The sequence below is a fragment of the Salvelinus alpinus genome, chromosome 7 (assembly GCF_045679555.1).
Source record: "Salvelinus alpinus chromosome 7, SLU_Salpinus.1, whole genome shotgun sequence".
NCBI lineage: Eukaryota > Metazoa > Chordata > Actinopteri > Salmoniformes > Salmonidae > Salvelinus > Salvelinus alpinus.
Genome location: NC_092092.1, coordinates 10108916 through 10125386, shown reverse-complemented (window position 1 = coordinate 10125386; position 16471 = coordinate 10108916). Strand labels below are relative to the sequence as shown.

At 38.7% G+C, this 16471-nt stretch overlaps 1 protein-coding gene across 1 annotated transcript in view; it reads right to left on the bottom strand.

Moving 5' to 3' along the window:
- Positions 1-14531, bottom strand: part of LOC139580407 (cytohesin-1-like) — a 58779-nt gene extending 44248 nt beyond the window's left edge. Inside the window, exon 1 of the mRNA XM_071409040.1 lies at positions 14227-14531. Coding sequence (XP_071265141.1) covers positions 14227-14308 — 82 coding nt within the window. The 5' untranslated portion in view covers positions 14309-14531. The remainder of the gene's footprint in view (positions 1-14226) is intronic.
- Positions 14532-16471: the final 1940 nt, after the last annotated feature.

Below are 16471 nucleotides of genomic sequence, written 5' to 3'. Positions count from 1 at the left end.
TGTTGCTGGGCAACACGGACTTTCAACTCCCTCCAAAGATTTTCTATGGGGTTGAGATCTGGAGACTGGCTAGGCCACTCCATGACCTTGAAATGCTTCTTATGAAGCCACTCCTTCGTTGCCCGGGCGGTGTGTTTGGGATCATTGTCATGCTGAAAGACCCAGCCACGTTTCATCTTCAATGCCCTTGCTGATGGAAGGAGGTTTTCACTCAAATTCTCACAATACATGGCCCCATTCATTCTGTCCTTTACACGGATCAGTCGTCCTGGTCCCTTTGCAGAAAAACAGCCCCAAAGCATGATGTTTCCACCCCCATGCTTCACAGTAGGTATGGTGTTCTTTGGATGCAACTCAGCATTCAGTTGAGTTTTTACCAAAAAGTTATATTTTGGTTTCATCTGACCATATGACATTCTCCCAATATTCTTCTGGATCATCCAAATGCTCTCTAGCAAACTTCAGACGGGCCTGGACATGTACTGGCTTAAGCAGGGGGACACGTCTGGCACTGCAGGATTTGAGTCCCTGGCGGCGTAGTGTGTTACTGATGGTAGGCTTTGTTACTTTGGTCCCAGCTCTCTGCAGGTCATTCACTAGGTCACCCGTGTGGTTCTGGGATTTTTGCTCACCGTTCTTGTGATCATTTTGACCCCACGGGGTGAGATCTTGCGTGGAGCCCCAGATCGAGGGAGATTATCAGTGGTCTTGTATGTCTTCCATTTCCTAATAATTGCTCCCACAGTTGATTTCGTCAAACCAAGCTGCTTACCTATTGCAGATTCAGTCTTCCCAGCCTGGTGCAGGTCTACAATTTTGTTTCTGGTGTCCTTTGACAGCTCTTTGGTCTTGGCCATAGTGGAGTTTGGAGTGTGACTGTTTGAGGTTGTGGACAGGTGTCTTTTATACTGATAACAAGTTCAAACAGGTGCCATTAATACAGGTAACGAGTGGAGGACAGAGGAGCCTCTTAAAGAAGAAGTTACAGGTCTGTGAGAGCCAGAAATCTTGCTTGTTTGTAGGTGACCAAATACTTATTTTCCACCATAATTTGCAAATAAATTAATTGAAAATCCTACAATGTGATTTTCTGGATTTTTTTTCTCATTTTGTCTGTCATAGTTGAAGTGTACCTATGATGAAAATTACAGGCCTCTCTCATCTTTTTAAGTGGGAGAACTTGTGCAATTGGTGGCTGACTAAATACTTTTTTGCCCCACTGTATAAGCCTCTGAAAAGAAGGTATATAAATAGTAAATCTGACTTTCTGTTTAAGGAGTTCATCAGTAAAATGATTTAAGCCATGGTGAATGGGGAATTAACCACAGTGGCAGGAGAGGACAAAAACGGAGGAAGGGAGAGGACAAACAACACCTTCAATGTAGATTATTTATTCAGAATGCTTTTTAACCTTGAAAGGATGATAAGGTATAAACAACAGAAAAATCTACAGGATTGTGGTATTAAAAGGTGGCTATTTTCTCTTCGGTCATCTCACATCATCTCATGTTGAAAACTGCAGAGAGAAAAATAGAGCATGTCACAACCGCAGTATTACACTAGTTTGAAATTACACATTAGGTAGGGTAGCACAATTCTGACAACTTTCCCAAAATGTTCATGTTTTCCAGAAAATCTGGTGGGACGATTCCTGGAATCAGGAGGGAATGAGCAGGAAATCCGGAATCCTTCAACCAGAATTTCTCGAAAACCTGGGAATTTTGGGAACGTTATCGGAATTTTGTAACCCCAGTGGGCTGGAATAACTTTACTCCTTCCTTACCTGGAGATCCATCCATGCAATCCATGGAATTCGTTTCTGAAAAGATGTCATTGTATAGCATGGGGTCAACATCCTTTAGTAGGGTGATCATGAGCTCAGACGCACGTTCACCTTTGTCATAGATCATGTCCACAAGGACACGTGCTTTATTTGCCCGCCCATGTGTCTCCATTATGGTTTCCTTCTCAAATTGATTGATCACGTTTTGGCTAAAGAGTATATCTACTAGACGATTGATGTTGGCCTCGTTCAATCTCTTCACAATGTTCCCCCTTTCCCTGTACAATCCTTCAGCTGTCCAAATTGAAATAAAGAGAACATGAGAATGATTATTAGAGAATGGTTATTGACAATCATACGTTTGATACCGTCAGTCTCTGTAACAAACAAATTCCTGAAGCCACCTGAATCAGCATTAAGTACTAGAGCATGTAGAAACAGACTACCCCTTACAAAAAAAGATTGCAGTTTTGAAACTGCAGTAAAAGTGCAGTAACTGCAGACGATTGTAGTATTTTGGACGTAGTAATTGCAGAATTAATGCAGTTATTCTGCACTCTAACTGCAGTTACACTACAAAATTACTGCAGTAAAAACAACTGTTATTTTTGATGCAGTATTTGCAGCATACTGCAGTTATACTGCACTCTAACTGCAATCGTTTTTTTTTTCATAAGGAACATAGCCAGGAGACTTACATGCGACTAGTGCGTTCAGAATACGAAGATTGCATTGAAAAGACGAGTCTAGACTCTCAAAAGTCGCTTTGTGGTCTGACTATGTTCAGATCTGGCTGATCAGGGATGCATTGTGTGTGGATTTCTTCTGTCTGGATGCTATCAGGCTACCGAAAGCACATACAGTGGGCGAAGTCATCAGCACTCCTCCCACAAGTCTCCAGAAAACGTGTGCTTTTGGACCAAGATGCACCTTTTCATTATAACATTGGAGGAAATAATTTCCTAGCGTGTGAGGAACGTGTTTGCTGGCCTCATAAATGCTAGCCAGCTGGCTAATATTTAGAATCATATATATATACTTTGAAGTTATACTGCAGTGTACTCTGGCTGCAGTCTTTTTTTCGTAAGGGTTCCACCATTTGTAGAACACATACTGGCATGTGAATATAGCACGGGAAAAGGGATTCCGGAAACACTTTGGACACGGTAGAAGTGTAGATGCATGACACATTCAGAATTCCATGATCAGAACTCTATGAATAGAATACTAAAGCTGCATGAACTGTCAAGTCCAGACAGAAAGTTGAACCTCATTTACTGAACTTCTAAACAATTTAAAAACTCTAGAATGTTATTTAGAGACCAGCAAAAACAAGCAAAAATTACCCCTGCCATTATCACATTGGTTGCTGTAGCTTCATTTAACTCAGTCACCCTACAAACACAGCCTATTAGCAATACAATTAGCCGCCAAGCAATAAATCACATTAACTCAGCACCGGGATTAAAAACTATAATTTAATGAATGGGTAGGGGCCCCAGAGGTTAGGGACCATGGCCACATGCCCTGCGTGCCCGGTCGGTAATTGGGCCATGATTACTACAAATTTAGATCAATGAACCGTGCAGTGCATTCTGCTCGATTATGGGACAAGGAGCTCCTTGTCCCATAATCATGCAGAATGCACTGCATGGTCCATTGATGCTCCTTGTCCCATAATCGAGCAGAATGCATTGCACGGTCCATTGATGATGCAAGGGAAACATACACAATGGGTGTTAATACGATTCCAATGGAGTTTTATCGAGCCGGATACCTGACAAAAGGTTTTAACGTACATATCTTTAGGATCGTAAGAAAATCCATACGTAAATTGTTAGGATCGTAAGAAAAAACGTAAATGTTAACTTTCATCTGTGAACATACAAATACCATGTTACAACTACGGAATAAAATTTTAGGCTGAACAAATCTTGTGTTGTAATTCTGACATACAATAATACCTTTCAGTATTTTGGCAGTTTCATCTCACCACCAAAAAAAATGTACACCAAACGGCCTGTGAGGAGTGCTACCCGAACAAGCATAACACAGTATAAAAAAATCGGAAGCCAGGGAAACCGGTATCCTGCACGTTTTCAAGTTAAAAATCGCCATTCTCTATTACTCCTCAGTTGAGTTTACTTCACATTTAGGTAGCTAATGTTGAAGGCATTCAGTTGTACAACTGACTAGGTATCCCCCTTTAATACAATGGATTTGTTTTCCAGCCCAAGTCTAGATAGCACTAGCTGTATTATGCCTACAACAATGAGGTTTCAGTCCTTTAGGTGTATCACTACTGCATGAGCATATCTCTGGGTGACTTGGACATTCCCATGCATGCACCTTATCAAAATATGACTCATTCAATATTGCACCATCCTCATAACCAGTAGTATCTACCAGGAATAATGAATCATAACCAGTAGTATCTACCAGGAATAATGAATCATAACCGGTAGTATCTACCAGGAATAATGAAACATAACCAGTAGTATCTACCAGGAATAATGAATCATAACCAGTAGTATCTACCAGGAATAATGAATCATAACCAGTAGAATCTACCAGGAATAATGAATCATAACCAGTAGAATCTACCAGGAATAATGAATCATAGCCAGTAGTATCTACCAGGAATAATGAAACATAACCAGTAGTATCTACCAGGAATAATGAATCATAACCAGTAGTATCTACCAGGAATAATGAAACATAACCAGTAGTATCTACCAGGAATAATGAATCATAACCAGTAGTATCTACCAGGAATAATGAATCATAACCAGTAGTATCTACCAGGAATAATGAATCATAACCAGTAGTATCTACCAGGAATAATGAATCATAACCAGTAGAATCTACCAGGAATAATGAATCATAGCCAGTAGTATCTACCAGGAATAATGAATCATAGCCAGTAGTATCTACCAGGAATAATGAATCGTAACCAGTAGAATCTACCAGGAATAATGAATCATAGCCAGTAGTATCTACCAGGAATAATGAATCATAGCCAGTAGTATCTACCAGGAATAATGAATCATAACCAGTAGAATCTACCAGGAATAATAAAATAATTATTGATGTTTGGTGAATCTATGAATTATTTATGACCATTGGAGTCTTTGCCACTGAAAATATTTTTTATAGAATATTTAAATATTTCTTTCATCACTCAAAATCTTGCCAAAGCATATTCTGTAGGAGCGGTTAATATGAATTTAATATAATTTGACATGATTTATATGAATCGGATCATGAACATATGGACTTTGAAATGAACAAGGGAGAGGTTAAACATAGGCTAAGTTTGGCATAAGCTTATTCCCACACTTTACAATAACTCTGTTGCAGTGGTCTTAGGTAGTCTCCAAAAATGCCATTCCCTCCATCACGACACTGCTGCCCAGTTGAAGAGCTTGTGATCTCCATGCAGCACCACAGCACCATGAGCCTTCGGAAAAGCACCCGTCAGCCTCAGAAGATGCCCGTCTGGTGGCATGCAGTCATAGTCATTATACTTTAATGTAGGCCTATTTGCCTACTAGCCAAATAAAGTGCAGAGCATGCATGATGCATGCAACTTGTCATTCCAACATATTTGAACATTTCACTCATCCTAATTTCAGTTCATTCAGTCAGTATGTCATCCATTCAGTAATTTGTCTGAGTTGCAATAGGAACTAAATCAAAAAGAATAGAACAGTCTTCTCCATCCATGTGTGTATTCAAAATGATCTAATAGACTATCACTTTAATAATTCAATGTTTAATTTAGGCCTATCTAAATACAAAATAGGCCTTCAACTTGGAGGCATTGCAATCATTTTGGGTACAGGTGTCTTGTGGAATAATTTTAGAACTCTATTTGTGTTTTATAACTGTTTTTATTAAAGGGCTCGCCTGCAAAAGAGACCCTAGCTCACAGGCCTTTAAATATAGCCTCTAATTACATTTTAAACAAAATAGTTGAAAAAGCACATGCCGTGGCTGATAGGGAAAACAGATCTGGCAATAAGAATAGGCTGTAGATAGTCTTGACCATTTGCGACCCTTTGGCTATTTCGCTCAGGACAGGTTAAGCCAAGACTCAATCAATATTTTGTTTCGTCTCATTTATTGATATGGAAATAGCCTCTGCGTGATGGGGTTGCGCACGCAAATGGCTATAACAAGTCAACATACTGAGTGGAATTCACTAGTACAACAGTCAAAATGGCTAATAAAAGGCTCCCAAATACTTGAAAATGTGTGATTCATTAGGTTACATGATCACCACAATAGATCCACACGGCTATAAAAAATGTATTATGAAATTATATGGCCATTAAATAACACACAACAGCATGGCATATTTAGATAGCAGAATAAGCCTAAATCATATTTACTGTCTATTTTGAAGCTCAAGCAGTTATTCTAGACAAGGCTCTTCTGTATCTTTATAGTATCATTCTCTCACAAGCCATTTGCTGAAGGCCCAAGCCTATACTATGTCTTTTGCCGGTATAATGTCATTATTGAATGCAGTTCTAAACAAGCTCTAGACTTTTATTTTGTAAATGAAACCGGAAGCTGCAAAGCAACTAACATCTGGGCTAGAGTTGCTTGATTGACTAGCTAACTTCGACTAGCTATGTTCAGTTCATGGCCTTTGCAGATGCCACATTACTGACAAAAGTTTGTACTCATAAAAAAGATATGTAACCGAGTAAAGGGAGACAAAAAGTAAGAATTGAACGTGTAAATGTTCATTCATAGTCGTAACATAGGGTTTTGAACGTTTACAGATCAATTTTAACATTTACGTTTCATGTTTCACGCATGGCTTTTCTTACGATCCTAACAATTTACGTATGGATTTTCTTACAATCCTAAAGAAATGTACGTTCAACCTTTTGGCAGGTATCTGGCTCCATAATTTCCCTCCATAGTTTGTGATCTTGGGAAAAGTGCAGTTTCAGAAATACTTTAAGGCAAAGTTTAATTCACTCAGCCCTTCTTGTTTATTAGTGTGCTTGTGGTACTTCAGCACAAACACTTCTGCGTTCTTATCCACTGCCATAGATAGACAAATCTTTAAGTTGTACCTAAGAAGGTAAGATGAACAAGTGTTTCATATTTACAGTTGAAGTCAGACACCTTAGCCAAATACATTTAAGCTCAGTTTTTCACAATTCCTGACATTTAATCCTAGTAAAAATTCCCTTTCTTAGGTCAGTTAGGATTACCACTTTATTTTAAGAATGTGAAATGTCAGAATAATAGTAGAGAGAATTATTTATTTCAGCTTTTATTTATTTCATCACATTCCCAGTGGGTCAGAAGTTTACATACACTCAATTAGTATTTGGGTAGCATTGCCTTTAAATTGTTTAACTTGGGTCAAATGTTTCGGGTAGCCTTCCACAAGCTTCCCACAATAAGTTGGGTGAATTTTGGCCCATTCCTCCTGACAGAGCTGGTGTAACTGAGTCAGGTTAGTAGGCCTCCTTGCTCACACACGCTTTTTCAGATCTGCCCACAAATGTTCTATAGGATTGAGGTCAGGGCTTTGTGATGGCCACTCCAATACCTTGACTTTGTTGTCCTTAAGCCCTTTTGCCACAACTTTGGAAGTATGCTTGGGATCATTGTCCATTTGGAAGACCCATTTGCGACCAAGCTTTAACTTCCTGACTGATGTCTTGAGATGGTGCTTCAATATATCCACATAATTTCCCTTTCCTCATGATGCCATCTATTTTGTGAAGTGCACCAGTCCCTCCTGCAGCAAAGCACCACCACAACATGAGGCTGCCACCCCCGTGCTTCACAGTTGGGATGGTGTTCTTCGGAGTGCAAGCCTCCCCCTTTTTCCTCCAAATATAACGATGGTCATTATGGCCAAACAGTTCTATATTTGTTTCATCAGACCAGAGGACATTTCTCCAAAAAGTACAATCTTTGTCCCCGTGACGCCTGTATCTCTTTATCAGAAGAACGTGTTTGATCACGTGCTTTTTCAAAACGTGTGTTGCAAAATGCGAGATCCCACTTATTTCGCCGTGGTTCCGGTGCTTTCTTCGATTCCAAGCTGCTTTCTAACACCGACCTCTACTGGACACTGTACTTACAAAAATATGAAGCATTTTGTACGGTCAATTTTATCTGACCGGTAGTTTAGCAGGTAGAGATGGGAACTATGGAACATTCAGGGACGTGAGGGTATGAGGTCGAATTCCGTTGAAGGCACACTGTTTTGAAAATTGTTTAATATGAAACCACACTTTCTGCACTGTTCAAATTATTTGTTTTATTTGGTATTGCATAAGCATCTGTGTTAAGCACCCAAAATAATGGCATAGATTCCGTTTTTGAACATTAGTAAACATGAAGGCAAAAAAGGGAAGCATGAGATGCGAACCTGATACTACAACTGATTATTGACTGACCATTAAAACTTCTCTAGGGTAGGGAGCAGCATTCGGAATTTTGGATGAAAAGCATGCCCATATAAAACTGCCTGCTACTCGGGCCCAGAAGATATGATATGCATATAACTGGTAGATTTGGATAGAAAACACTCTAAAGTTTCCAAAACTGTTAAAATAGTGTCTGTGAGTATAACAGAACTGATATGGCAGGCGAAAACCTGAGAAAAATCCATTCAGGAAGTTTTTTTTTTTTGGGTTTTGTAGTTTTCTATTCAATGCCATTACAGTATCCATTGACTTAGGACTCAACTTGCAGTTCCTATGCCTTCCACTAGATGTCAACAGTCTTTAGAAATTGTTTCAGGCTTGTATTCTGAAAAATGAGGGAGTAAGAGCAGTCTGAATGAGTGGACCCTGCCGTGTCACAGAGTTTTTCATGCGCGCACCGAGAGAGTGCCTTTCATGTTTACCTTTTATATTGACGACGTTATTGTCCATTTGAAATATTATCGATTATTTAGGCTTAAAACAACCTGAGGATTGAATATAAACATTGTTTGACATGTTTCTATGAACTTTACGGATACAATTAGGATTTTTTGTCTGCCTGTTGTGACTGCGTTTGAGCCTGTGGATTTCTGAAGAAAACGCGCAAACAAAACTGAAGTTTTTGGATATAAAGAGACTTTATCGAACAAAAGGAACATTTATTGAGTAAATGAATGTCTTCTGAGTGCAAACATATGAAGATCATCAAAGGTAAGGGATTCATTTTATCTCTATTTCTGACTTGTATAACTCTTCTTCTTGGCTGGTTGCTGTTTGTAATGATTTGTCTGCTGGGCTATGTTCTCAAATAATCGTAAGGTATGCTTTCACCGTAAAGCATTTTTTAAATCTGACACCGTGGTTGGATTCACAAGAAGTTAATCTTTAAACCTATGTAAAATATGTTTTGTTTTCTGAATTTTTATAATGAATATTTCTGTATTTGAATTTGGCGCCCTGCAGTTTCACTGGCTGTTGAAGAGGACGCTACCATCTCACGGACCCTAGAGAGGTTTTAAAGCCAACGATTTACCACTGCGCCACAGAGTTTTGATGAAGACAGTAGATCAAAAAAAATAAAGTATATCTGATAATCACACACTGCTATTTATTGTTGACCAGCAGATGTCACTAATGTGCATTATGAACAGATAATGAAGTTCTGAGTAATCAACCATTTTCCAGCACAAATTGATGAAAGCGCCGAAGCCTTCAGAAAGCCTCGGTTTCCCATCACTACTCATACCGTAGCTACAGCCCTGTACACGGCATAATACTAGAAGTATTTAAAGGTGCCGTCCGTAATATTGTCATATTCGTCTCCCTTTTAACTTCAGAGAACGAAAACCAATCATGAAGCAAGAATACATTGCTGTGTGATGGCTGGCTGACCGAAGTAATTTCATTACTTTACTAAAAACAAGTTTTTAACTCTTTAATTTTAGTGATGATAGGAGTGGTGCACACATATTTACCACACAAACAAGTAGAACAGGTTGCTATGATACAACAAAATACAAAAAGGCCAGCACTCACTAATATATAAATGACTATTTAAACTTTATTTTACATTCTCTCATGGCAACATAATCCAAGTGAGTGCTGGCCTTTTTCACTTTTGATGTGATAATTTGTTGGCCTCCGCTTCCAAGCACCCAGTCATTTGTTTAAGCAAGAGGATAAGAGTTTAGTGCATTCTCTCTCTTTACAATACTATGATACAGTACACACAAATTAGAGAAATTGTTGTTCCCAGCAACATATCACATTCATTCTGTATTAAAAGACTAATAGTTACCTGCCATACTCTGTTGAAAATCTGAAAATGCCTTGTGTGCGTGCGCGCAAGAAAACGAAAGAGAAAGTTAGACAGTTTTACTCAAGACTGGTTGTCACTACCTGGGCAGGAGGCAAAGTCATAAACCCCGCCTATTTCTGTAACTTTTACTCAAGACTGTGGTTGTCACTACCTGGGCAGGAGGCAGAGTCATAAACCCCACCTATTTCTGTAACTTCTCTTTTTAAAATCTGATTTTAAATCTTACCCTAACCTTAAAGGAAAATTCCACCCAAAAACTTTGTCTACATCATAAAAATTCATTAAAACCAAAATGTGCTTTTTCATTTGAATTTAAGGTTAGGATTAAGCATAAGGTTAGCAGTGTGGTTAAAGAAAAACTATATTTTGGTATTTGTTTCATTAGTCCACTGTTGATATAGTCCGAAAATGTTTTGCATGTCAGCAATCAAGTTTTCAAGAAAGTTTAACTTTCAATATACAGAAATACAGCCGGTAAGATCTTGAAAACTTGATTGCTGACATGTAAAACATTTTCGGACTTTATCAACAGTGGACTAATGAAACAAATACCATAATATAGTTTTAGGGTGGATTTTTGTTTTAACCACACTGCTAACCTTATGCCTAACCCTGACCTTAAATTAAGACCAAAAAGCATTTTTTTGTTTTGACACATTTTTACGATATAGACAATTTTGACTTTGCCGCTGGCCCATCTAGTGGAAACGCAAGACAAGGCGGGTTTAAACAATATAAAACAATAACTTGGCCAGTAATCCAGTTCATTAACTCACTATAATGACATTCTCGTTACATAATTTAAAGTGTATGACACCATGTCGCAGCCCAGTCATGGACGAACAAGTTTGATTAAAAAATATATAAAATGAAGGAAGATGACACTATCGTGCGAACCAGAACTGTACCGTGCAGATTATAATATTATATTTACAGATTGTCCTTTCCAGCACAGTTCCAGCAACTATGGTGGATGCAGTACAGTTTGGCCTGACTTGGTTTGGCTTGGCATAGAAATGTGAAAATAGTATAGTTGAGCTGTTCTTTTTAAAGAGGCAACACACACAGAGAAGCGAGACAGATAAACAGGATGGAAGTAGAGAGGGATTTAGCAGCTGCGTGCTTGAATTAGAACTTTATTAACTGAGTTTGGCTTCGGAGAAAGAAAATATGGCATAAAGAACAGGAGAGAGAGGGGGAGTTGGGGAGGCGGGGAAATTAAAGTGAGTATGAGAACAGTGAGAGGAAGAGCTTCTGAAATGAAGGTATAAAACTGAAAATATATATGATTAAGCCTCTGAAAGTAAGGTATATAAATAGTAAATCTGACTTTCTGCTTAAGGAGTTTATCAGTAAATTTGATTTAAGCCATGGTGAAAGGAGATTTAACCACAGTGGCATGAGGGGACTAAAACAGAGGAAGGGAGAGAACGAGAGAAAGATCGAGAAAAGTAGAGAGGAGGAAAGGGAGAGGGACAGATTGGACAGAGTGGTTGAATAATGGAAAATGCAAGCAAATGAGAGGAAGAAAGATCATGGTCCACTAGAGGCTTAAAACGTGTCAGTCCACTCATCTCACACCCACACACACACTTTCTCTCTCTCATGAAATGTCACCCCCCCCCCCCCCCCCCCCCCCCCACACACACACACACACACACACACACACACATTAGCACAGAGCACATCAACCTGAGGAGTTTCACTGAATTCTATAAATCACCACGGCAACAGTACGTTGATATGGAACTGTCTGTGACAGAACATCAATCTTTGTATATTTGTTAAGGGTCACAGTAGAGGGATTTTGATGTTTGTGTTGATTTATTTTACAATTCAAACTCACACATCTGAAGACAATGCATTTCAAATCATTGAGAACAACACAAAAGAGTTTATCAACTTATTAGATGGGACTTGTAAAGCAAAAGTCCTGACTTTAAATCTTTGTCATACTTCTTCTACACGTTACTCTTATAACTGTTTAAGCTAGAAACACCATTAAAATGCTCAGACTGGTCTGGAATAGTCTGCTTGTATACAACTTTTTGATATACTATTGTATTTTTTGTCCATCTACATTCACTTTAAAGTGGAACTGACAGCGTTTGATCTACTTTGCAGATATGAAACAAACAAACAATCATAATATCAGAAAAATATATAAAATTCCTAGTTTATACTACAAAAGCAACTTTATATGTTTTAAAAATAGGTTCTCTTTGACTCAACATTCCAGGACGTTGTTGGAGAATAGATGGATGCAGTTCAATCCATGATTAATATAATTCACCAATACATTTCTTGGTAGTCCCAAAAAATACTGCTATCAGGTTGCAAATCACAGCTGGCTGGGTACATTGTTTGCTTCCTCCATTCAGGATGTACTGTTCCAGTTTCAATGACTCAATATTTGGGGGGAAACGGACAAATGTAACTAAGTCTGGGAATGTCAGTACAATCAAACTAGTAAGGACAATGATCACAAGTCAGTCATAACGTGGTTAATAGGCTAGCATATCTACATACACTATCGTTCAAAAGTTTGGGGTCACTTAGAAATGTCCTTGTTTTTGAAAGAAAAGAAAATTCTTTGTCCACTAAAATAACATCAAAATGATCAGAAATATAGTGTAGACATTGTTAATGTTGTAAATGACTATTGTAGCTGGAAATGGCAGATTTGTAATGGAATATCTACATAGGCGTACAGAGGCCCATTATCAGCAACCATCACTCCTGTGTTCCAATGGCACGTTGTGTTAGCTAATCCAAGTTTATCCTTTTAAAAGGCTAATTGATCATTAGAAAAACCTTTTGCAATTATGTTAGCACACCTGATACCTGTTGTTCTGATTAAAAAAGCAATACAACTGGCCTTTAGACTAGTTGAGTATCTGGAGCATCAGCATTTGTGAGTTCAAATACAGGCTCAAAATGGCCAGAAACAAATAACTTTCTTCTGAAACTCGTCAGTCTATACTTGTTCTGAGAAATGAAGGCTATTCCATGCGAGAAATTGCCAAAATTCCCAAAAATTCCCAAACATTAAAAAAATGTGTGAAAATGACCATATCTATGTGTTCACTAAAATGCTGTCAGATCCGCTTTAATGTGACCTTTTTCAACATTATAAAGCTCCCATTGTGACATCATTACTTCCAACTTCCATGCACTGTAAATGCAACAATAAAAATAAAAAAACTTTGACAAAAATCAGCCACTTTGCCCACTTTGCCAAACACTTACACAAAACGTTAGAGGGTATAACATCTTCCTCTACTTCTCTGCTATTCAAATCTGAAATAATAACAGAATTATCTGGTACCAATCAAACATTACAGCTGTTCAAGTGACTGCATCAAAAACATTTTCTGTCACTTTTTATATATAACTGACATTTTGGCCACTTTCCGAACAAGTTAGACAAAAAGTTAGAGTGTTTGGCATCTTCGTCTACTTCTCTGCTATTCAAATCTGTCCACGGAACAAAAATATCCGATACGCTGTTTTAGTAACCACGTCAAATAATTTAGCTAACTTCCCACTGTTGAATTAACTGTCATGGACTTTTCAGAATTCCCATCATGAGACAATGAGTAAACATAACAACACTATCCATTTATTTATCTATCAATGTATGTATATATCCTATTTATTTATCTATCCAGTCATAACCTCCTTTTAACATCTTTATCCTTTGATTAAGAAATGCATGTATGGTTAAAGTAAGGGATAAACACTTGGGATAAAATAAAGTTTTACAATTGCCTCCTACTCTGTTATTACAGTTTGCATATCCTGTGGTATTCTAGTAGGATGGTGTATAAGAGTGTAGTAGGCTAGTCTGAGTCTAGTTGTTTGTGATGAAATATGTGATCTAACTGCCCCACAATCCAAAGTAATAAGGTTGATAGGTCTTTCAAAGTAATCAGACCATTTATTTTACTAAATTAACTTAGACTATATTTAACTTCTTGGCTTAAGTAAAACGTTTTATACTTCTTCCTCTACCACAAACATACTTGTAAAGAGTTAAAGCAAGTCCCAACAATGTTTCTTCATGGAAAATTACTATCTAGTTTCCATTGTGGTCCTCTTGTTTTGGCAGGAAATAAACTTGTTTCTGTTATCTTGGATGATTAGAGGTGACCTACCTTTAGTTGCTGCAGGTCTGACTGTTGGACAAAGAAATGCCTGGAAACTGGAAGCACACAGCTCACTAACAGTCCCCATCATTACACTGTGTCTCTGTGTGTGTGTGTGTTAAACTAGGTGTTGAAGCTAAGTGTTCCGATGTTCTTAGCGTCTTTCCTCTTTTCTCTGTGCTCTTCTTTCTTCCCTCTCTTCACTGTCTCTCTCTTCTTGTCTTGTGACTCTGTCTGTCCCTTCAGGCAGCACCGCTCCACACACAGGTTTATCAATCCCACCGTCGAGGCGCAGTTCCTGGGTTCAGCTCACTAGGCGCTCCCCTGAATGATCCAACCTCCAGTGTTCTCTCCCGTCCTCTGCCAAACACTAATTCACTCTCCTATGAGTGCCTCTTCTTTTCTCTCTCCCCCCACTCTCTCTCCTCTTCACTGTCATTAATTTACTTGACCTCCCTCCTCTATTTTTCAGTTTGCTGCTTACTCACTCTCTTTCCAACACCCCCTCTCTCTCTAGCAGTTGCTGAAGTATTCTTAGAACTGATTACATATTACACAAGCAAACACACACACACACACACACACACACACACACACACACACACACACACACACACACACACACACACACACACACACACACACACACACACACACACACACACACCTTCTGCTCCCCTCTCCACAGTGGTGTGTATTCATGGATGCCAAGGGGGAGCCAAGCTTCCCCCCCCAAAATTGTACCAATATTTTTTTTTTACTATTAAAATAATGTATCTTTCGTCTCTCTGTGTTTCATAATTTTCCTTGAATTTGCAAGAGGCTGAATGTATTGCATAGGAGAAAGCATCCGAGTGAGTGAAACAACGCCCCTCTGTCTCTCTACATGTAGGCCATCTATCTGATGCTGTCTGGTCCAAACAAGTATGATATTGTTGCTGCCTGTAGCATTGAAAGGAATGCAAGGGAAGCCAGCAAGCATTTGGCCTCCCTTGATGAAAAAAAGTATAAAAAATTTGCCAATCAGTGTTGAGCTAAACTGAGCGAGGTCAACTGTGAATGGTCCTGGTGCACCAAAAAAAAAAAGTGTCAAGGGAAGCTTGCTTGGATTTTGACGTCACTCCTATCAAATTGCATAAGAGCATACGTCATTGACAGAAACAACTTCAATTGTCGCATCTTCAATTGTCGCAGCCATGGATGGAGATAGGGATTTGGACTTGGTTTTACTTAATTCTCTATAATGGCCAATGATTCTAACGGCGATTCTAATCCAACCATTAATTCATACACTTTATAATGCTATCTCCTGGAAGCATTCCCACTAACAACACCCTTTATAATGCTATCTCCTAGTAGCATTCCCACCAACAACACCCTTTATAATGCTATCTCCTAGTAGCATTCTCATCAACAACACCCTTTATAATGCTATCTCCTAGTAGCATTCCCACCAACAACACCCTTTAAAATGATATCTCTTAGTAGCATTCCCACCAACAACACCCTTTATAATGCTATTTCCTAGTAGCATTCCCACCAACAACTCCCTTTATAATGTTTCCTACATGTTTCAAGCAGACCACCATAGTCACTGTGCCAAAGAACGCAAAGGTAACCTGTCTAAATGACTATTGCCTCGTAGCACTCACATCTTTAGCCATGAACGGCTTTGAAAGTCTGGTCATGGCTCACATCTAGGGCTGTTACGGTGATGGTATTACCACCACACAGGCAGTCACTATTTATGATGGCAGTCAAATTCCATGTGACCGTTTAGTCACGGTAATTAGGCTTCTCCAAGCTCTGAATCTGCTGATGGTCATTTGTAGCCTAGCAAACTTGCTAACTGCCTGGTACTCAGCACTCTATAAGTCCCTCTAATCACTCTGACATCAATGCAAATGTTATCGAGAAACGAGTCAAACACTTAATGAGAGCCCATGAGTTCATTTTGCGCAACACTTCTACAGGCTATGCAATTGCATGAGAAAACAGAGTGATGGCCTCTATTAAAAAGAAGAGGAAGCCATCAGCTTTCTATATGCTAGGCCTACTATATTTATTTCTAAACCTTCCTAATATTAAACACATTGCTTATCTTACCACAGGAAAAGCGTACTCCATTCGCTATTTAAATGCATATTTTACATTTTTTTCCCCCCTCTGCCTGTTTCCCGACAGGTGCATGATAATGGTCCATTCTAAATGAAAACAAAATGAAAACATATATCATTTAGTATATGTAAAGACA